At 40.0% G+C, this 24,636-nt stretch overlaps 1 protein-coding gene across 7 annotated transcripts in view; it reads right to left on the reverse strand.

The window, feature by feature from the left end:
• The window catches only part of LOC126322497 (uncharacterized), a 125,071-nt gene extending 113,443 nt beyond the window's left edge, over positions 1–11,628 (reverse strand). Inside the window, exon 1 of one of the 7 annotated variants that reach the window (XM_049994390.1) lies at positions 11,607–11,628. Coding sequence is in view for 2 of the 7 variants with exons in the window: in XM_049994372.1 (XP_049850329.1) it covers positions 9,814–9,820 (7 nt within the window). In the remaining 5 variants the exon portion in view is untranslated. Of the gene's footprint in view, positions 1–9,128; positions 9,193–9,334; positions 9,517–9,550; positions 9,572–9,813; positions 10,149–11,606 lie in introns of those variants that run through there. The other 6 variants (XM_049994372.1, XM_049994373.1, XM_049994398.1 and 3 more) reach the window with 6 other exon arrangements.
• Between the last annotated feature and the right edge of the window lie 13,008 nt (positions 11,629–24,636).

A 24,636-nucleotide genomic window follows, 5' to 3' on the forward strand; every position in this document is an offset into this window, starting at 1 on the left:
CCAGGTGGCAATGGCATGGCAAGCCGTTCCACAGGACTACATCCAGCATCTCTACGATCGTCTCCATGGGAGAATAGCAGCCTGCATTGCTGCGAAAGGTGGATATACACTGTAGTAGTGCCGACATTGTGCATGCTCTGTTGCCTGTGTGTACGTGCCTGTGGTTCTGTCAGTGTGATCATGTGATGTATCTGACCCCAGGAATGTGTCAATAAAGTTTCCCCTTCCTGGGACAATGAATTCATGGTGTTCTTATTTCAATTTCCAGGAGTGTATATTTAATGAGGGACCTGTACTTTCTTGCAGCAGAAAATTTGATGTACTGTGTTTTTTCAAAGTTTAGAGCAAGCCCATTTGCAGAAAACCAATTAATTACTTTTCCAAAGACCTTATTTGTATCACTTTCAATTGGAGTTTCTTTCTCTGGATTAATAATCATGCTTGTATCATCAGCAAACAATGTCAATTCAAGGACATCATCTTCATGCCAGTGGCTATTACACTACTGCAATTTCGGCCTTAGGTCATTATCAAGTGCTGATATTATGGTTTTAAACCATGTCAATGTAATCTAATCTGACACATTTGTATGTTGTTGTCAATACTGTTGAATACATTCATTACATTGTTACACAGTGTGAGCACATGTATTCAAACATTGTAAAACAACATAATCTATCTGTAAGTGAACATGTTCGGGTCACTAGTCACAAATGCATTAGACCACAGCTCCACAGCTGCAGACTACTGGGTAGTGCACCTCTGACCTATTAAGAGGCATTCTACAATTCTCTACCCTATAGCACAGGCTGAAAAATCTGCATCCATCACAAAATTATTTGAGTCCCCACTTTAAGTCTTCTATTAAGCTCCAAACCAGATAATCTCAATTGGTTCTGGGAACAATGCTTCAAAACATTATCTCTGCTTTCTACCTCCCTCCACACACACACGCACACACAAACGAGGGCAGCTGTCTTCAGTGATGCAGTCAGCTACATGCATAAACCAAGAATGGCCTCTAAACACAGAAAAAAGACATTATTTGTGCCAATGTGAACCACAATTTGCAGCTAGCTGCACCAAATGCACTCAATAGCTGCTGTCAGAGCCACCTCCATATACTGAACGAAACCCCTGGCTAACATATACACTGGACACTAACCTAGCTTCCTGAGCTGCCTACTATTTCCCTTAAGGGGCTCAATGACCTACCAAACATTGGAGATTACAATGACCATCAAACTCACCCTCTGCACTTGTTTGGACCTTTGAGGAAGAGGCTCCCCATGCTGGCTTGGATATAGTTTCAGTTGTGGGCAAGACCTCAAACCTGTTTTAAGGCATAAGGGGACAGCTGTGTTTCCAATGTTTGGGACCCATTCTTGCTTTCCACTCAGAGATTCGCATCCTTCACACTAAGATGAATGTGAACTGAACAAATGGAAGGCATTGAAACAATAGGGATTCCAGATGACACTATAGGTGTCACGTGCCTCAATGTCATTACAGCCCTGAGTATGAGCCTGAAGTCTATTGACCATGGCCAAATCAGCTTCCAACTATTTCCAGACAGTGACCAATTCTCCCTGCATCTGTAGTCATATTTAGTCTCTATCTTTCATTTCTATCCATCTACAGAATAAAAAATACAACACTAAACAAAGCAGTCATAGACACAGCCTATGAACTGCTGCTGCATTGCTAATGCCCATCACTAGACTATTGTCAGATCACAAGCTGTAGAAGCTCCAAACTACATAAACACATCGGAAAACTTATAAGACATTGGGAACATAGATATTACTCATTTCTTCACAGAAGCATATGAGAAAATAGTAAATGTTTTGTGGATATAGGCACTACCATTGTTTAATTTGCACATGTGCTAATGCCATCTAGTTGTTCATCTACAAGCCTATGAATTTCCCCATGAAAAGCTTCATTTAGTATGCCCACTGATTCTATTTATAGTACATTAAGTAATTTGTGTATGTGTCCTGAACAGCATGGAATGAATTTTTTTAGTAGCATTATAAGAGTTAACCTGTGAGGGCAGATTCAGAGTCACATCTATCTAGTTCAGTTAGTAAGAGGATTACCCATATAAGACAAGGCTCCAGGTTTGAATTCCAGCTTGGACCACAGTTTTAATATTTCAGGTAGTTCGCTCAAGCTAAACTGTTTGTCAAGGACCAATTGTGTGCTAGTTCCACTGTTCTCTAAACTGTGTCAGACTGATGAGTTAAGCCCTTTAACAGCATGCATTTGGGTATATCATAATTAAATATCTCAGTTTTTCAAAAGTACTTCAATCATTTATGAAAGTCAAAAACAGGAGCAGATCATGTAACGAATGTTGGGATACACCATATTTATTGTTTCTTCTCCAGTCAGAAATTAGTTTTATTTTTGTGCTACTTGTTAACATGATCCTCTGTCTTCTCTTAAGATATGATTCCATTCATGCAAGGGGAATGTCTTTAATGCTTGAAAATTTTAATGTTCCCAATTGAATCTTATGATCTACATAATAAAGACTTTGGCAAGGTCACAGACAATAATAAAATGGCAATTCTTCTTTGGGTCTACCAGAGCTGAGTGTGGGAGATCATATATTACTATGGCAATAGAAATTCCTCTATGAAATCCGATGTGAAAAGTCGTTAAAAGATTATCTTCAAAAAGATGATTCAATATTCACTTATTAATACTTTCTGAAACTTTTAATATGTAGGAAGGAGGAAGGTGGCTCTATAATAATGTGTATTGCGAAAGCATATTTCAGCCTTTCACCACATACAACAGCATTCCATTTATTTCTAATAAGTCTGATCTGCTGCTGTTGGCATCATCATCTTTAATATAAAGACTGATTTGATGCATTTTTCCACAGTAGTCTATCCTGTGCAAGCCTCTTCATCTCTACATAATTACTGCAAGATACATCCATTCGAAATTGCTTACGACAGTTGAGCCTTGATGTCCAACAATTTTTACCTTCTCCAGTATCAGAGGTTTACAAAAAAGGGAGCAGCAACCTCTCAGGCAAGCATGCAGTCTACATGGCCCCTCCACACATCAGCATCATGAGCTCTCCTTGTCACAGTCATGACTGGACATCAGACAGCGGTACCAGCACTGACACAGGCTGCCACTTCTGAGCAGCTTATTCCAGTCTGCACAACAAGTGACAAGAAAATAGTATCAAGAGCATTTCACAGCTACAGCTATAAATGCCAGCATATGGGCCACGTGAGCCAGTTCCTCTGGCTTTCAGAGCCTGTCCTGGCATCCGGGCGAGTAGTACTCACTTCATTGTCTCAGGACAGTCTCAAAGACCACCATAGGGACCAACACAGTCACCCTAGTTCTCAGCTTTCATCTTTGTTTCCTCTGTGGATATAGACTGCATTAAGGATCAACTGCTCTGTGCCTTTGTTGGACATGACCAGAGTGACATTTCCAGAACTTTATTTCCCTGCACGTGTATTTTCCTATGAAGCTCCTAGTTGTGTTACTGTCTTCTAACAGTCAGGCGACTTCAGATATATGCACTGTCAGGTCTATGTACTAGTAAGTAGTTAAATGCTGTATTTTGCGACTTTTACTCTTAATGTCATAGCAGAAATATTGTCACTGTCAATAAATTTGTTGAAACTTTGTTGCTGTTTTCCCTGTATCTCAGTGAGAGACACTTCAACCTCCGCACTTCCCTCCACTACAAAACTGAAAACTCCTTGATGCCTCAGGATACAACCTATCAACCAATACATTTTAAGTCAAGTAGCGCCATAACTTTCTTTTTTGCTCAATCCAATTCATTACCTCCACATTAGTAATGTAAACTACCTTTCTTCCATTGCACCAGATTCCAAAAGCTTCATTTCTCTCCTTGTTCCAACCGTTTACTGTCCACATGTCACTTACACAAGGCTACACTCCAGACAAATTCCTTCATAAACAACTTATTAACATTTAAATTTAAATTTGATGTTAATAAATTTCTCATTTTCAGAAATGCATCTTATGCTATTGCCAGTCTGCATTTTATATCTAAATACATACCATATACAGCTAATAATTCTTTCAGTGAATACAGACATTTATCTACAACAAAAGTTTTTAATTTGCTTTTGAATGGGTCACCATTATATGCTCCTACTGATTCTGGTCAATTCTTGTACCAAATAGAGTCTGTGATATGTCACAACTTATAAATGGGAAGACAGTCTCATAGTACAAAATTTTGTGTACAATTTTGGACAGATGGCTAAGCAAATAAAGTGCACTGCTTATTTTTATGCATACATATTTAACATGGTTTTTCCACTGAAGGTTAAATTCTAAATGCAGACCAAGGAATTTACAATCTTTATTGTCTGTGTACAAAATTCCACAAATATGTCCCATAAGCCTGTGCCACGAGTTACCTGCTTTGAACTCCAGTAACTATGATTTTTGGTATTACTTTTAACCCTTGGTTACTAAAATATTTAGTCACCTCAGACATTCCACATGTTGAGAAATATTTTGTATCCTGCTCATTGTCATCATAAAACAATAAAGAGGTGTCATAAGCATAAATAATAATATGGGAAATAGAAGGATGTATTATATCATTTATATACACAAGAAAAATGAATGGTCCCAATATTAATCCCAGCAGCACACCCTGTTTTACCATTTCAGTAATAGATTGAACGTTGATTTTCCTCATTCTGTTTTGATAATTTATATTTGTGCATTGTTTACACTTTTCTTTTTTAGGTAAGTAGATAGGAGTTCAAGAGGTGTTTGTGTGGTATTGCATGCCCTCAGTTTCTGCAAGAGAAGTGCATGGTTGACTGGGTCAAAAGCTTCTGTGAGTCTAAAAATATGCCTACAAATGCTTTCCTTCCTCCCCTCCCATGAACCATGGACTCTAATAGTTGTACTGCAGGTGCAACCACAATGGAGGGCTATCTGTTGAGAGGCCAGACAAACTTGTGGTTCCTGAAGAGGGGCAGCAGCCTTTTCAGTAGTTGCAGGGGCAACAGTCTTGCACCTGCTTCTCGATGCAGGGCCCTTCTTTCATGTTGCAAATTGTAATTTGTTGCTGTAGTTGAGCATGTTTGGCCACATCCTCTCCCTTAGGCAGCAGTGCCTGTGGTTTGGAATGCTCCCCATACACTTGAAACAATGCTGTGAGCAATACCAAACTCCTGGGCTACACTCCATCCTTTCAGTTTCCTGATATTCATGTACTGTCTTTACACATTCCTTCAACTGCTTTCTTTTACAGGGCCAGCCTCATACGACACTATAGACATGCTGGACCTCATGCCATGTGACATCCAGCTTTTTGTGCATCACTGGGAGACCTCTGTCTACATGCTCCCACAATTCCATTCATTTCCATCACATTGTTAATATGTTATGTTACTTAATCTACCTCATCCTTAAGGTTTAGCAAAGCACTGTCTTTGAAAGAACACACCTTCCAGGGTTTATTGTGCCAAAGAGACGCATGCTGTTAAGATTAACCCTTACTACCATGAAGATTGCATCATCTACTTAATAGAGGCTACAGGTCTATTTTTACTGGCCTTCCCCAATTAATCACTGCGTAATCTTTACCAAAAACTTCTACATGGGATCTATACAACTGATGACAGTACTGAGTTCTGCACTTGGCTTAAATATACTAATTATTACTACCCATACAATACTGTGCAAGTCTGACATTCTCTATTGGAAGGATCCTATTAGTCTTTTCAATTCTCTTAAACTTGTGCCTGTCTTTAGACCTTTTCGAAAAATGTTGTCTATCAGATATTTTATTTTCCTTTATTGGTCCAGTCATTTTAAATAGCATACTTTAATTCTCAATGTGGAACAGAGTATGTATAGTTAATTACATGCTGGATTAAACACAATGTGAAAATCTGGCACTAATGAATTCATTTTTATGTCAACATGAATATACAGTGAAAATGTTCAAATAGAAAGAAATGAATATATAGAGAAGGAACGGGGAAATTAGTCTTTTCTGACGGCTGAACTAGTATCCTGAACTGAATCTGTGTCTTTCAAGGAGAAATGTGGGGGAAATTCTACACTTTCGGGCATGTGAGTACTGTTCAAGAAAAACTTAAAATATACATCTATCAGATCTTCTCCCCAATCTTTCCTAGTTTCTCAGATTATCATGCATACTTTGTTATCCATTATCACTAAGAGAAGGGATGTGACAGAGCAGCTTTGCTATAGTCTCAGAATTAGGTGCATGAAGACACAAGACAACCTTTCAAGATTTGAGTCTCAAAAGGTCACAAAGTTTCAATTAATTTAAACTTTCCTGAGTGAGGTACCATTATGGAAACAACTCTAACAATATTAAGACATTCTCTGTCATTTCCTTTCTCTCACAAAGGCCTATGCTAGTTCTTCAGGGTATGCAAACTAGCTTTAGTGGAAGTAGGAAGAAGGAACTTGTACATTGGAGTTTGGAGTTACACCATGAAATGTGTTCTCCTGGCAACTGATAAGCCTTTGCTGGCTGAAAGTAAAGGTCTAAATTTGAATTCCATTGTGGAGCAATTTAAACCTTAACTGGTATTGTATGTCTGTTGAACTTTCTGGTGGACATGCCTTCCCTTTCTGCAGTCATTTTGCCTTTGCCCTCCATGTACCTTGCAGTTGGGATGGTGACTTTTTGCAGTGAACATGGGGTGCCAATCACACTATTTGACCTTCAGTAATTCCATAGCAAAGTTTCTGTGTCATCTTGCATGTGTATGATATCACCAGATGTGTTTATTAACATTTCATGTTTATTGCAGCAATTGTGGTGTAATATATTATGGTTATTACTGGCATTGTCTCATAACTAATTTTCAAAATATACAGCCTGTAACAGGTCAATTTGAGCATTGAAAACAACTTGAATAGAGAGTGGTTATTCTCAACGAGTTGTTAAAGTAAATGAACCAAACACCAACATGCATTTGGAAGAAATCACTAATGATGTCTTGGACAACAGCGATTCTGATTCAGATTACACGATAGAAAGGGATGACGATATAAATCAAAGAACAGGTAATGGATGATGGTGGTGGTGATGAAACAGAGAACATAAAACAGGTGGTGATGATTTGAGTTCAAAATAGTCATAACACTGTGTTTCCTAATTTTATGGTATGGGAAACTGCTCCCAACAGAGAAAAGCACAACCACGAACTAAAATGAGAACAAGACAACATAACACAGTGTATGGCATCTACATTTTACTCCTGACATTTTAAACACTATTCTACAGTAATCTAAGAATAACAGGGTAAAATAAAACAACTCTCAAAACAACATATCTTTTGTACATGATTCTGATGATCTGGAACTGAAAGTTTTATGGGCTTACTTCTATTCACTGCAATCTCCAACTCTGGCAATGAATCCATCGAATAATCTTTTCTCAGTGGGTGCAACCGGACATATTTTTTTCACTGTAATATATGTAAGTTTTTGTTCATATCAACAGCTCTTCTATTTGAGAAACAACATGAAATTGAAGAGAGGGAAATAGAATATGCGACTGCTACAGCGCCATACACTTTAAAAGATTTATTGTGAAATGTCAGTAGTATTACTCTCCAGGCTGTACTATGTGCACTCATGAAATGCTTGTGTCTTCCGTGGTTGATGTAGATTTTGGATGTACGTATCAACAAAACAGATGAAATGTAGGTAACTAAGGATTGTGTGTATGACAGACGCCATAACCCAGTACTTATGGAATGCCTGAACTGTGAGACTATTTGAAATTTAACATCAAAATTGGAATTTATCCTTGAAATTTTCGAGCAACTTTGTCTCCATTTTTGATTCTTGGCTGTTTAAGACTGGTATAGCATACGTTTAGCAATTAAAAGTTTTATTTCTACTGAGAAAAGCAGTTTCTTCCACTTTTTTGTGACATCACAGACTCTTTTTGCATATTTTCTTCTCGATTTTAATATTACATGTGTTACCTCACTGACATATGTTTCAAACAATATGCTGTAGCTAGCTGAGCTCAATAAACAATTAATAAATAAAGACAAAAATTGTATAAATCTGTATTAAACTTCTCTAGTCTGGGAGACACCGTGATACCAGTTATGCTACAAAATCTGTTACCAGGTAAAGAGTTATTCAGTCAATAAGTTTCATTGCTGCAAACATGCCACTGCAGAATAAAATATTTATGCTGACAACCACCTCTAAGCCTGCAACTAAGTCAATCTAAGCCAATATTTCTCTCATGCAAACTAGTTGAGCAACACTGAGGAATTGCAATGGGTGATAAACTGTGAGTTGGTCAATGAAGCTTGCTCAGGTGACAGTCTACTGAATATTTACTTTAAGAGTCCAAAAGTGATCACCTACCATACTTTAGCCTACAAAGCACAGTGGTACCACAACATAACATGACAGGGTATTGAACAAAAGGAAGGACTGAAAGGGGAATCATTTTCATTAGGACAACAGATTTTCTTCAATGTTAAACAATAGACAAGACAGCAAAGGACAGTGTTATTGCATTGGGTACTACTGGACAGCAAATGAAAATATTATGCAGTTTCAAATAGGATGTTTGGTTGCAAGAACTTTATTGTGTTCTGTATTTTTTCTGAACAGCATCAGAGCAAATTAAAAGAATAAATGTGATATTTCCATCAGCAATAACCATTTCTAGAACCATACAAATAATAAAATGCACACTAAAATTGTGAAGAATAGAGCAGCACAAAAATTAGAAAAGCTGACTGTGCACTGTAATGAATGCTACATTGACTGCTTTGCAGTTGGGCAAATACTAGGAGAAATGCTTTGACTGCAGCTGGTTTACCACTGATACAAAGTATGACTTATCTTTAGACCATAATTAATTTGGCAGTTTTTTGCAACCTATAGAGGGATGTAGTACTGATGTCTCAATGTCACAACAAGATTTTTTACGTCTCTAAGAATAATATACCAAGCATTGCACTCAGCTAGATAAGATCAGTTGATTTCACTCTGGATATTTTGCCAAATATTACTAGGCAAATAGGCTATGTGATTTTTTTCCAAATCAGACGTATCGCTGAAGTAGAATAAATCCATACCTCGCCAAAGTGAAAATCTTATGCGAAGCAATAGATGGCACAATTTTTGAGGACTACATGAAAACTCAGGGAGACCTACTGTAAAGGTGCCATGCACAATATTGACAGAAGCTGATATTTCGCGCTTTCTGGTAGGCAGCCGTTTTGAACTGGAAATAGGATACTATTGCAGCAATTAAAATAGAAATACCCCTCACACACATTACCAATTATATTAAATGGCCAAATAATCTGTTTCAAATCAAAACAGCATTTCAAAATTTATTTAAAGCATGGTGTACAATAATACTTCGTGATCAAATACGTAACACTGAATAGTAAACATACATCCTACTTCTAAATATCAATATTCCAAACATCTACATCATTTCAAGGCATGCTGTCACAGGCATTAAAGATGCGCCACACAAAACTGGCCTTACCAACTTAGTGATGATAATATTTTCTGATTGAAAGTGACTAATAGAGTACGGTAATGATTCGAATTCTCAGATTTAATTGATATCCAGAAATTCATTTACTGCATAGTTACTGCTAAAATATGTAAATTTATTTTCTACTAGCTACAAATAAATTAAATGGAAAGCACACAGGCTTTTTTCTGCAAGTCATCAGCGCCTAGGTTTTGAATATTTCCAAAATTTCTAATGAGCAACTACATAATTATTAGAGTGCACGACAATACCTGACATTTGGTCAAACAAAATTGTTCATGAAATCACTCGAACACAGGCTTACCCTCGGCCTTCTGTAACTGTAGCTTATCTCTAAACGAGGATTGCTCCAAATGACTGTAGTCTTATATAAGGGAATTTAATACCGCAATAACTCTTATTTTCATAAACACAGTACATAAAGATCTTCACGAGAATGTCTTTGGACTGCCTTGGTTCAGAACATTATCATAATGAAAATGCATACACATGATTATTGCAGTTATTTGTGCTAAACGTCATGGTATTCGAGTTGCAGACAGCGCAAAATAATTTATACCTGCAATAATGACTGGTGCATTTTACGAAAAGAATTTTATTTCAAATAACCTACTGTGTGTGACTGTGTGGATTACAAAACGGTGTGGTTAGACTTCCAGAACGTAATAAAAATCTGAATTCGATAATAGTAGCTCTCAACACTGGCAAGTAGTAGAGAAAAATCTATTTTATTAGTGCCTCCTGTTATTTATCTATTCAACTTCGTATCATTTTTGTCATTCACTTAACGATGTATTGCATTACTCTTGTAATTACTGTATAATTATTTACTACTAATATAATTTTGTTGATTGTAGAGTATATGTATCTTTTATTATTTTCTTATGCTCCCTAACATTACCCAATGTTTTTTTAATTATTTTTTTTAACTTTGACGACAAGATGTTCAAAGGTGAATAAAACATACAGTAGCGAGGTAAGTAAACGCGACTACATTCCAGTTGTTAATACAGTTTCGACGAACGCCTTGAATAAAACTCTCCGCTTTACATCGAAGGGAAAGTGAAACTTCGGTGCAGGCATGAGTTCAAAAGCAAACAAGAATTATTTCTGGTTTAAGTGCTCGGTGTGCGTGCGCAACTGGCATTCGCCGTGCACAGTTCGCATTCACAGTTATTCGCTTTTATTTCGCTGGTTGTCGCATGGGATGTCGGGTTTTCATCAGTGCACCTATCGGCCCTCAAACATACTATTCATTGACTGTGATGTGGCAGATGGTACGTGTATTTCACATTTCATGAATCGAATTTTATTGACTTCGTCTCCTTTTATACTTAGTTGACCCAATCCTTAAAGTGCTTTGCATATGTCTCTGTAGGCATCAAAAACTAATATAAAGCCGTTATTGAAATTCCAAACAATCACTAAAGATAAGTCCACTCAGTGCCTTCTTAGTGTTCAACTTAGCGCATGCGCATAAATTTCCAACAGCGCAAACACGCATGCACAACTTCCCTGAAATGGAGGCCGTGCGTAATGCGTATTAATACCCGCCATCGGTGAGAAACTTTGCACTTTTTAGCAGACGACAGGCAGCTGAGGCCCACATGTGTTTGATTGTGTAGAATGTTGAGGTTATGCTGTTAAGCGATTAATGTGCAGTAATGCCTATTGACTCCAAAGGACGCTTGAGTTTTTAGATGATTTTAGACAAAGAAGAAAGTCGTATGGTATACTGCTTGTGAAGATTATTTGAATAAAAATTCGAGACGTGTTGGCCCCTACTGCCCCGTATTAGATAAGAAGTATCCGATCTTACTCCGCTAAAGAATAAGGCACGCCGAGTTTCGAAGAAAACACAGAAGAATGCACCAGAAAGTTATGAAAAGTGAATCTATGGCGACTTAAAAGCGCAACAACTAAGGAATCTGACATCTGAACAAAAGAAGTGACGAGGTACGTGTAGCTCCTCATTAAACTGCTAAAAATGGGAATGGAGCACACTGATTACGCGAAAAATACGAAACCAAAGAACACAACTTACGTTCTAGTGGATTCGGGCGTCTGTGAAACTCCCAAATTTGGAGTCCAGAGATGTTAATCTACGTATCATAATTTCATTATTAAATACAAATGACATATTGAAAGTTAATTTACTTTCACATAACGATTAAGAACATCCCTTAAGAATTTCTGTTTCAGAAGTAATACCTTTTACTTTTATTTACTTATTCGTGTTCCGTTGATCCAGCATAAAATAGAATTGCTTGGTTAAGGAACGTGTCATACATGAGAACAATACCTACAGATGCTAATAGATAAAAATTGTAATATGTGCTTTTCCTCAGTGCAGGAATGTTTACCGGCTGGAAATGAAGGAAAAATGGTCCTATGACACATGTATCTCGAAATGCGTCGTTCCCATGGTAGATGGCGTTGACGATTGACAGTTCCTATGACCATGTCCCATGTGTTCCTTGTTTGTTGCAGGCTGTATGACTGATGCAGTGTAATGGGAGCAGCTGAATAGTCAGCTGTTCACATCGGGAACTAGCTGAGGTGGTGTTTTTGTACGGCCAAGCTGATGGAAACGATCAGGTGACAACACAGCTATACCAAAACAATTACTGCCACAGACACCAACCACGTTACACTACATTTCAAGAGCATTTTGGGATTTTCTGTGATCATGGATCCTTTCAGACAGATGAATGCGCAGGGAGGCAGCGCATTGTGTGAACAGCAGATTTAGGGGCCAAGTTCTACAGGATATCGAGATGAAACTTAGTGCAAGCTCCAGCCAAGTGACCTGCCAAAGTGGTATAAGCTGAAGTACAATTATGTGTGTCCTGTATGATAATCGTTAATATTCCTATCACTTGCAATCCCATGGAGGCCACTTTGAACATCTGTTATGAAGTGGATGCGATGCAACTCTGCTATGTTCCTGGACAGTTTGCTGTTGATGCACACACAAATGGCTAAAAAAAAAAAAATGGCTCTGAGCACTATGGGACTCAACTGCTGTGGTCATCAGTCCCCTAGAACTTAGAACTACTTAAACCTAACTAACCTAAGGACATCACACACATCCATGCCCGAGGCAGGATTCGAACCTGCGACCATAACAGTCACATTACTCCAGACTGTGCGCCTAGAACCGCGAGACCACCGCGGCTGGTGATGCATACACACTGTCAATATGCACAAAGTTTTGGGCTAAGGCAAAGGATCGAGCAAGGCGGTGCAATGGTTAGCACACTATACTCACATTCAGGACGATGACAGCTCAAACCCACATACGGTCATCCTGATTTAGGTTTCCTGTGATTTTCCGAAATTACTTCAGCCTGGTTCCTTCGAAAGGACACAGCTGACTTCCTTCCCCATTCTCCCCTAAGTCTATGGGACTGAGGACCTTGCTGTTTGATCTCCGCCACCGAATCAACCAACCAACCAAGGCTAAGGAGAGCTAGAGCTGCAACACAGTGACAAGTGCACTACTTCCACGCACATCATGTTAACATAAAAGCTGAAACCCTTAAATTCTTTCTTTCCTATGTCAAATGGTAGGTTTTTGTTTTCCAGTGCACCTGTAAAGCGCTGTATGGAATAATTAAAGCAACTTCACCCACGTAAATACACATGCTTTATTGCTCATTCCCTCATATTACCTTCCGTTCACTCCAATGTATCCATAGTTACAAGCCAATGATGATGTGCACAAGCGAGTCCTCTGCTCATTGCGAATGCATATTCGCTTGTGCTCGCTTCAGTGTAAAGGGGCTTCAGATGCATCCATATCAAGGCAGGTACACACACGACAATCTTTCTGCACACATCACATCCCCACAGACAGACAGTAGTGTGTAGGCAGAAGATTTGTGCAGATATGAGATGTGTGAAAATCTGAAAATTGAAGTTGGCGGTATGAGCAAAATTGCTCAAATCTTTCCGTGCATATCACATTTGTTCAAACAAATTGGAGTTGTGGACAGGAGGTAATTCAAAGCTGATGAGAGGAAAGTTTTTGAGTCACCTATTTGTTCAGTTTAGTGCTTCTCATCTTTGCCTACACATGAATTCTAGAAAGATGGATACATGCCAGTGTTTTAGGGAGTTCAGTAATGAATTTATTGAAATATATATAGAAATCACGCATTTCGGAAATTTAAAAGCAAGGAATACAGCGATAAGGTGGCAGCTGTTTATAATTCTTTAATCAAAGAAATAATAGCAGTTGATTCTGTGGCAAATCCAGTAACTGTAACCATTTGAAAAATTGCGGACTCAAGCCAAAATGCTCTGTTCCACCTGCTTCACACACAGAAATTTCACATTACATCAACCTGCATAGTGATTATTCTCACTCAGTACTATTCTATGGCATAACCTTTGTGGTGGCAGTTAAGTTGATAAAGGACCATCTTGCAGCATGATCTCAGGGACACAGATTCCTACATGTATGAAAGTACATTCAGTCTCTAATGTAGTATGCGGTTCATGATAAGAGTTAATTAAAGGTAAATTGCTCCATTGGTCTAAACTATGAATTCTTATCTAGAGTTTAGAATGGGGTTATACAGAGGGGTCCAAAAAAATGCATCCACTGTTTAAAAGTCCATAACTTGCAAACTAATTGACGGAGTTGTCTCATTTTTGGTGAAAGTTTAGCTTAAAGTCCAACTTAAAGATATCACTGTAGGTGTTCGAAATAGTCACCATTAACATGCACACATAAACAATGCCTCCGAACTGCAGCAAGAACTACTGACTATGGCTCTGGTTCAAATGGCTCTGAGCACTATGGGACTTAACATCTATGGTCATCAGTCCCCTAGAACTTAGAACTACTTAAACCTAACTAACCTAAGGAAAACACACAACACCCAGCCATCACGAGGCAGAGAAAATCCCTGACCCCGCCGGGAATCGAACCCGGGAACCCGGGCGTGGGAAGCGAGAAGGCTACCGCACGACCACGAGATGCGGGCAACTACTGACTACAACGTGTTCAGTTGGATATTTGCACATGAATGTACGATGGATTCTCGAAGTTCATCCAATGTGCGTAGATTTTGTCGATAAACGACGTCCTATAGTGTTCCCCACAGGTAAAAGTCCAGAGGAGTTAGCTCTGCGGAACGTGATGGACACTCCACACCACCTCTACAGCTTCAAATTTGTCTCGAATGCGACGAATCGTTAAACATCTCCGTGGCTCTGTTTGATATTCATTTCGCCATTGCCTTTGAACCTCATTAATGTTTTTGTACTTAAAATACCACTTCAAAACTGACTTCCTTTCATCGAATGTAAGCCTTGCGCCAGCCATGTTTACTCGAGTAACCACAGAACAACAAGGAAAGAGAAGCACAACTCCGGTGTCGAAGAGGGAAACACAGACCGATAGCAGCACCTCTAGTGGTATGGAGATGAACTAAAAAAAGGATAAACATTGCGGGTTGCATCCGTCCTAGCTTATGTACGCTATTTTTTTTTTTTTTTTTTTTAATTTTCTTATCTCAGTTTCTGGGCATGCTACGTAATTTTGTGGCTAGCATCGTAATAAAATAACTGAAACAGGGCTATAGCACAATGCAGTACAACAGTGACAAACTTATTATTCAGGAATATTTGTAGTCCAATTTAGATGCAGCAATTGTATTTAGCTTCAGCTATTTAAGCTGTAAGCTTGTTTCGACTTGCTGTCAGTTTCAAGTATTGCATCTAGTTTTTATGATGCACAAAACATCCAGGAGCTTTTATATGTTGATAGAAATCAGTATACATGCGTCAGTTTACAGGTCTATTTTTGACGTTTGCGTCTGACTGTCGCTGCTCCAATGATTTTTTCTTGAGCATCAACTGTCAGGCGCTAACGTCAAGAATAGACTTCCAGACTGACACATATTGATTTCTATCAACATACAAAAGCTCCAGGACATTTTGTGACAAAAACTAGACACAACACTTGAAACTGACAGTAAGTCGAAACAAGCTTCTAGTCTAAATAACTGTCACAAGCTAAATAAAAATTGTTGTAGCTAATTCCTGAATAATTTCATACTTTGACATCTTATAAACTATGGGGTCAATGGAGAAAAAAAAGTATAATTAAGAGAATAATCTGCAGTTAAAGAGGTTCAATTAAGAAATCCTTATCACAGTATTAGTTAATGAAGAATTCTAAAATTGTTACAATTATATTTCAGGACTGTAATTTCTGAGTAATTGCCCAGGAAACTTGCACTACTGACCATTAATTTCTTAAAAAAATGTTCCTACATCTTACGATTGTAAATGCTTCAAACAAAAAAGAAGACATAAATGTTAAGTACCAAAAATAGACAAGGTGGATAAAAACAGCGAAATGAAAACAAAACTTGCTTTTTATTTCTTAAGCAGACAATAAAAATTTCACTACGAACAACAGTTTCACCTGATTCACTGGTGCTATTAGAAATTTCACATGGAACACTTGCCACATGTTTTGGGAACACATCCCTGTTTAGCCTATATGACTAGTTTTATTCATAGAATCTTCCTTAAAAAAAAAGAAAAAAAACAAGTAGCACAATTTACGTCAGGTGACAGTTCACACTTTTCCATTTCAGAAGCAATTCCTGTAGTTGTTTTGGAAACCTGTAGAAATACTTGTTGCTAACATTCTCCATTGAACCGACGTAATATCCAGATGAACAGCTGGGGAATTTACAGGAGTATTTCAATGTCAATTTGTTACGTTGATTATTCTGAAAAAACATAAAATTCTTCATTAAATAAAACTACTACTGACATACCAAAGTTGTTTAAGTAAGCAAACAAATCACACAGCTTCATTCATGATAGAATACATTTCATTTATAGGCTAAGAGATTATTTACTGAAAATTAAATGTCTTACCTTAGGATTAATTGCGGACCTTTTTTCAGCAGGAAATCTCTTCAATTCTACGGTGAACTGTATGAAATTTAAAGAAAGAAAAACCTTTTTGTAATGAAGATCAGTACCACGTAAATATGAAACATATGCATAGACGACTGTAACCGTTGACTTTAGTACAGAGCAAGACGATATAACATCAACAGCCGCCGTTGGATCGCTCTCATTGGTCAATTCCAGCTTCGTTTGACCTCTAGCGCCTCTATTGGTCTGGAAGGAATTACCCGGCTTATTGCCTCTTCTCTCATATAGCTTTCACCCCCGTGCGAATAACTAGGTGCAACTAAAAATAAAACATTGACTATCTGGCGACTGTCACCTGAAAAAAAAAACGCAATACTACGCTTGTGTGGCGATTGCCGGAACTACAAACTATTACATTATCAAAGATGGGATAACTCCGTCAATCAGTTTGTCATTTACGGACTTTTAAACAGTGGATACATTTTTTTGGACCCCTCTGTATAAATCCATTCTAAACTCTGGCTCTGAGCACTATGGGACTTAACATCTATGGTCATCAGTCCCCTAGAACTTACAACTACTTAAACCTAACACAACATCCAGTCATCACGAGTCAGAGAAAATCCCTGACCCCACCGGGAATCGAACCCGGGCGCGGGAAGCGAGAACGCTACCGCACGACCACAAGCTGCGGACTTCTAAGCTCTAAGAACAACTCTGAAACAAGACTAGCAATAACACTTGCAACCTGGCCGCCGAACTTCCCCATATTGGCACTCCTGGCCATCAGTGCCACATGATCATTTTGTGGCCTAGATTAAAATGGGCCTCATCTGATCAAAATGTTGTTTTGCATCTGTGGATCGGCTGCTAAAAGTTCCAGGAAGCGCAAGCAAAGGTTGATTTGACTACTTTAACGTGTTTCTTTAGCTTCTGTATGACTGGCAATTTGTAGCTGAAAGTGCAGGTCATCACGAATGGTGCGCCAAGGCGTTCGTCTCCTTAGCTGAGTGGTCAGTGCGTCTGATTGCCATGCAGCGGGTCCCAGTTCGATTCCTGACCAGGTCGCGGATTTCCTCTGCTTGGGGACCAGGTGTTGTCTAGTCTTCATCATCATTTCAGTTGCCTTATGTGCCGCCAACTGAAAAGACTTGCAAGTACCCCAGGTGGTGTCTCCCGGTAATCAACGCCATATGATCATTTCATTTCAGCGCCAAGGCATGTCTGGCAGCAGAATGGTGACTTCGCGCTTAATCCTCCCCCTCCACTCCCTGTGCCGTCCGCTTTGTTGTTCGTCGCCCTGGGCTTTTCTTCTTTGCACACGTTGCAGTATCCCTGGATAGCTGCTGCACCCACCTTACAATCGTCCGGTGATCCAGGACTTTATCATGCCGTTTCAACGCAACATAGCGGTGAAAGAGTCGCTGAACTGCGATGGGAGACGCCTCGACGGCGATTGCTTGATGCTCTGAACTACATAAGTACATAATTAAAATAGTGTTTCTTCCTCAATGCAGTGCTTACGTACTTATTTCGCTCAGGCGCAACAGCGCCGCCGTAGTACGTGACTCAAATCCTGTTACTCATTGTGTAGTACAACATATTTATTGATTTGAAGAATATAACCTGAAATCTGGAACAATAATTACTCTTTGAAAAGGCTATTTACTTGTGGCGACGTCATTTATCCACTGCGCCAAAAACAGCGGGTGAAAGCTACAGCTGATAGATATTTATCTTTGCCGTAGTCGGCTTGGTTACGAGTTGTTTATTCTTGCTAGTTTTTGATCTGTGCTTAAAAAATACAATGTTTTCTCATCTCATGAAAAAGCTGTCACTCCATAAAATATAAAGGCTCCCATAGCGGTGACCCCGAAAAATCGTAGCAGAAGCATAAAGAAAATATATATACCGACGAGAATAATGAATTCAGAGACAAAAGCATGGGGCAGTGAAATCAAGATTGAAGACTACAGTCTGTTAGACGAAGGATCGCGATCCACGCCCTTTGATTCGCCACAAAACGGAACGACAGATGTTAACGTAAAAGATGGGAGCACCTACGCGCGACACGGAAATGTTAAGCTTTCCGCGTTCTGGCCGACGCGCCCACAAATTTGGTTTACCCAGGCTGAATGCATATTTCGGCAGCGTGGGGTGTCTAACAACATTGACAAATTTAATGTAGTGGTTTCACATCTAAATTTAGAAGTGATAGAGCAAGTAGAAGAAACCTTGTCGGAACAAAATTACTTTGTGCTAAAGGAAGCTCTCATACAGCAGTATACGTTGTCACCAGATTTGCGACTACAAACAATTTTCGCATACGAAGATTTGGGCGACAAGACTCCGTCACAAGTACTCAAAGTCTTACGTACATTAGCCGGTCCGGAACTCCTACCTGAAGAGTCTTTACGTCTAATATGGCTTCGTAAACTTCCTGCCAACATCCGTGCCGTCATTGCAGCAGAAACAGACTTACCATTGCAAATCTTAGCAAAAAAGGCAGACACCATCGCAAACACCTTAACCGAAGTTTCTGCGTGTTCCGAATTCAACTACAGCCAGGATAGAGGCCCAAGTACGTGTAGTGTGATGGAATCTAACGCCAGTGAGCCAGGAACATGCAATAATACTTCCCAACAGCAGTGCTCATCGACCGAGCCCACCATATAGCAACTGGCAGCACAAGTGGCAACACTCAACGTGCAAGTAACTTCACACCACCAGCAGCTACGAAGTCGCAGTTGGAAAAGACGAAGAAATGCTATCCAACGGTATTTGACAGATCAATGGTGCTGGTACCACAGACGCTTCGGCAACACTTCCCGTCAATGTATTCAACCCTGTAGCTACCCAAACTTAAAAGGCGGGCGTTAAAGGGCTCTAACGTTCGTCAACAACAACATAAGCGCCCGAGTCATAGCGTGATTCAAAGAGGTGAAAACGCCACGGTATCTGCAGTCAACCAATCACACCGATTGTTCGTGTTGGACCTCTCTTCAGGTGAGAAGTTTCTGATTGACACAGGTTCAGAAGTCAGTGTTGATCCAAGAAAGAGAGGTGATATACTCACGACAACAACGCAACATGTGCTGACTGCGGCAAACAATTCCAGAATATCTACCTATGGTGAAAAACGGTTGGCATTACATCTGAATTCTAACTTCCATCCAAAATGGACTTTTGTGGTTGCTGATGTGCCGAGTCCTATAGTTGGAGCGGACTTTTTACGGAACTGGTAGATGCGGACCTCGGGGAGGATCAGTTTGGATTCCGTAGAAATGTTGGAACACGTGAGGCAATACTGACCTTACGACTTATCTTAGAAGAAAGATTAAGAAGAGGCAAACCTACGTTTCTAGCATTTGTAGACTTAGAGAAGGCTTTTGACAATGCTAACTGGAATACTCTCTTTCAAATTCTGAAGGTAGCAGGGGTAAAATACAAGGAGCGAAAGGCTATTTACAATTTGTACAGAGACCAGATGGCAGTTATAAGAATCGAGGGGCATGAAAGGGAAGCAGTGGTTGGGAAGGGGGTGAGACAGCGTTGTAGCCTCTCCCCGATGTTATTCAATCTGTATGTTGAACAAGCAGTAAAGGAAACAAAAGAAAAATTCGGAGTAGGTATTAAAATTCATGGAGAAGAAATAAAAACTTTGCCGGCCGCGGTGGTCTCGCGGTTCTAGGCGCGCAGTTCGGAACCGTGCGACTGCTACGGTCGCAGGTTCGAATCCTGCCTCGGGCATGGATGTGTGTGATGTCCTTAGGTTAGTTAGGTTTAAGTAGTTCTAAGTTCTAGGGGACTAATGACCGCAGCAGTTGAGTCCCATAGTGCTCAGAGCCAAATAAAAACTTTGAGGTTCGCCGATGACATTGTAATTCTGTCAGGGACAGCAAAGGACTTGGAAGAGCAGTTGAACGGAATGGACAGTGTCTTGAAAGGAAGGTATAAGATGAACATCAACAAAAGCAAAACGAGGATAATGGAATGCAGTCAAATTAAATCGGGTGATGCTGAGGGAATTAGATTAGGAGATGAGACACTTAAAGTAGTAAAGGAGTTTAGCTATTTAGGGAGTAAAATAACTGATGATGTTCGAAGTAGAGAGGATATAAAATGTAGACTGGCAATGGCAAGGAAAGCGTTTCTGAAGAAGAGAAATTTGTTAACATCGAGTATAGATTTAAGTGTCAGGAAGTCGTTTCTGAAAGTATTTGTATGGAGTGTAGCCTTGTATGGAAGTGAAACATGGACGATAACTAGTTTGGACAAGAAGAGAATAGAAGCTTTCGAAATGTGGTGCTACAGAAGAATGCTGAAGATTAGATGGGTAGATCACATAACTAATGAGGAAGTATTGAATAGGATTGGGGAGAAGAGAAGTTTGTGGCACAACTTGACAAAAAGAAGGGACCGGTTGGTAGGACATGTTTTGAGGCATCAAGGGATCACAAATTTAGCATTGGAGGGCAGCGTGGAGGGTAAAAATCGTAGAGGGAGACCAAGAGATGAATACACTAAGCAGATTCAGAAGGATGTAGGTTGCAGTAACTACTGCGAGATGAAGAAGCTTGCACAGGATAGAGTAGCATGGAGATCTGCATCAAATCAGTCTCAGGACTGAGGACCACGACAACAACAACGCATCTCGTTAAATACGAGGGTTGGAACTTTAGTGACAACTATTTATTTACAGCTCATACAAAATAGATATGTGTTTCAAAGTTTTACTGAGCTTCAAAGTAGTCACTAGCATTGTGTATAATCCGTTGCCAGCGACGTGGAAGACGTAGGATAGTTTTAGAAGTGCCAATTATGTTCACAATTCGAGCGGTGCAGTCTATTTAAGTCAGAGGAGTGCATTAGGTGGTATAGCACTTAGCAGCCCCATCAGTCAAACATATCAGTAATATCTTACACTGTACGTTCTTGAGCATTCTGGTCATAGATTGTGTTCCAAAAATGAACAGCATACAAGCATCATCTGTAGACTGGACAAGTTTGTAATGGTGAGGTGTTGCAGTAAATTGATGGACACCTCCAGATCGCACCATGAGTGTTACACCATTGTAAAATGATGTTATAGATAGCTTCAGGCCAGCACAGTAAATGTACAGAGATGGAGAACACTCAGGACCTGTTGATTGATGTAGGATTCTGTATTACACAGGTCATCACAGTCCAACTCTGTAACTGCACTTTAACACTTCTCGATGAATTTTCAATCTCTAACACTACACGCCAGTCACTGTCCATTTATGCTTCTGTACCAATATTTAAGCGTTTTGGACCACTAGCTGTTAAATTATAAACAGAGGTGAAAATCAGTAGGAGCACTGGAAGGCTTCAGTAGTTTCTAATTCACCACATCAACACTCTGTCCTCGCAGTAAGGCTGAAATGTTCTGGGATGATGCATATAGTGAAGACCAGTACTGATTTGCACCTTGTGGTGTAGGACCCCCCCCCCCCCCCCCCCCCAACACACACACACACAGTTCTTCTGAGAGCCAGGGGCTTGCGTCTTCATTACAGGAATCAATGAATGGAATGGATAATTGTGGCTCATAGTTCTGCTCCAACATGATGATCTTATAGTGCTGCTGCCACAGCTGGCTCTGAAACGCCAGAGGTGGCTGCAGGTCCCAGAGAGCAGGTGATGGCTGCTGCTGGTTCAGACATGCTGGAGGTCGCTGGAGGTCCTGAAACACTGGAGGTGGCTGAACACATAAGAAGGAACAGTAAGCAACCACAGATATGAAGCTGAACAAAGAAAAGGAACATGAAAAAGAAGAGGAAGACCTGCTACATGCAGTAATAGTAGCAAAGACATGAATGAGTACTTACTTTTATACTTCTTCTGTGATGCAGAGGCAGTTGAGGATCTCAGCTGCTCTTGACACTTTGTGGTTCTTCCACTGACTGACTGATACTGAGAGCACATCCGCCTTGTATAGCCCGACATCATAATAAAGTGACTAGATGTATGATTCCGTCATTCATATTGACTCCCACCAATTTTCAGATGGGGGAAGGGGGTACATGCTGTGTTTCTGTTGGTTCCCAAGGGAAGTGGTGTGCGTGTGTGTGTGTGTGTGTGTGTGTGTGTGTGTGTGTGTGTGTGTGGTGGGGGGGGGGGGAGGGGGAGCAAAATTCAAGTGTCCTCTGTGGCAGTTTTGTGAACCACCCCAGTCGAGGCACATACACAAAGATGAACACATCTGGTTCATTTTGTTTGTGGTAGTAGAATAGGAAAGAGTTCTTTCCTGCACTGTGGCTTTACCAGCCTTCTCAAACAAACACGAACAGCTCCAGCATAGCCAGTAATCACTATGATTTGTGAAATGCATCTTCAATCCATCCCACTGCATCGCCATTATTTTCTGAAAAATGTTCACCTCACGCTCACCCATTATCACCTCCTTCCATTCCTCATGCAGGAGACTATGAATGCTGACCTCAGCCATATGCTTACAGGTAATACAAGACCTCCTCTGTAACCAACATTAACATCTCCTGAATTGAACAATTGTGATAGCACCTTCCCAGAAGGACACTGTATACTAAGAGATTGCAGTTACATAGTTCTGAACTGAGCTAAAATATCCAATAAAATGCATAATGTACCACAACACCTCTCTTTGTTTTTCATCATCATATTGGTGCTGCGTAGTGAGTCCTGTTTGCCTGTCAGCTCAACACAAACTGAGCAGTTTAGGGATGGGAGCCAACAGACCGCTGCAGCCACCTGGTGGCGGTGAGTGGAAGTAGAGCCTCAGTAGCGGCCTGACTTCTGCAGCGTGCAGTTGCATGCACTCGGTGCTCGAATGACAGACACACATGCAGGCGACACAGACCAGTGGTTAATATACTCCACTTCATTCTATTTCTCGGTACTTAAAGTTAATAAGTAATGGAAGTGGGGATGGGGATACAGACATCAGCTCTACCTTAGTAGAGGAGTCCTGTCTCCTTCAAACCGATTAAATAAAAAAAAATATGGAAATTGAATTGCACAGTATATTATTATTGACAGTGATTTGAATTTATTGTCGTGAGATCCTTCCTCTCCATTACAGACTCAGTTTTTTCTCGCCAATTTTCAGCTGGTGAGGTGAGAGGACATTGAGTGGAGAATGGACTGGGAGGGCTGGACCATTTCCCAGGGGGGGGGGGAGGGTAATTAATTGATCAATTAGACTAATTAGGCAACTAATTTGATATAAAAAGTGTGCTTGTATTGGCGAGGTTGGGGGGAAGGTTGGAGATTTCCAAGAGAGGTGCAGGAAGAGGGGAATGGGAGGTTGGGGGGTATCTCAGAGGGACGGATTATCCACAGGGATCGTAAATCAACCCCAGGGCGTCATTAATCGGTTAACAGAAGTGCTTGTTTGCCCCTGATTGTATGCATGTGTGCAACCACACTAAAACATTGGGCTCGTTCTCTCTTATCTACACTGCTTAGAGAATGTAGATCATGTAACTGCTATTCACTTTGTGTGGTTGCACTGAAATATGGGCGTCCTTCAATAAATGCCCCACAGTTTTTTTTTCAAGAACTTATTTTTTATTTAGAGTTATAATTTGTTGACACGTCATTCAGTATTTCCTTTACATGTACTATTCAATCTCCTTCAAGTGCTATGGCCTTAAACCAGAGTTATGTAAGAGCATACACTCCCTGTTGGTTAAAGTTCATAGCGATGTTTTTGTTGCATGAATTACGCTCTCAGCGCCTTCCAAGTGTGTCCCATGCAGACGGTTCTTCAGTGGCCTAGACAAATCGGAGTTAATCCAGTGACTGCCTTGTTGTTTCTGGTTCAAAGTGATGCACCTAGGTTTCATCTGTCTATAACAACTGGATTCAACTGCTCCAACAGTTCACATGAAATGTCTAAACATTCATGGTGGTGTCTGATTGTTCTATATCGTGTCTCCCTACCACTTTCGCGCAACGACGCTCTGAGCGTGGTTTTTAGGGAATTGACTAGTTTGAACCTGGGACCTGTTGCTGGTAAGGAGACGCCAGACCACACATGACATGTAGAATTCAGAAGAGTTCACTGAGACTAGCGATGATATACCAAATACTAAATGATCTCAGCGTCAGCTCCACTGCATTCCCTGTAAAAGAATCTTAATACTAACTAAATTTAGTGG

Source organism: Schistocerca gregaria, chromosome 2 (genome assembly GCF_023897955.1).
Source record: "Schistocerca gregaria isolate iqSchGreg1 chromosome 2, iqSchGreg1.2, whole genome shotgun sequence".
In the NCBI taxonomy this organism is placed as follows: domain Eukaryota; kingdom Metazoa; phylum Arthropoda; class Insecta; order Orthoptera; family Acrididae; genus Schistocerca; species Schistocerca gregaria.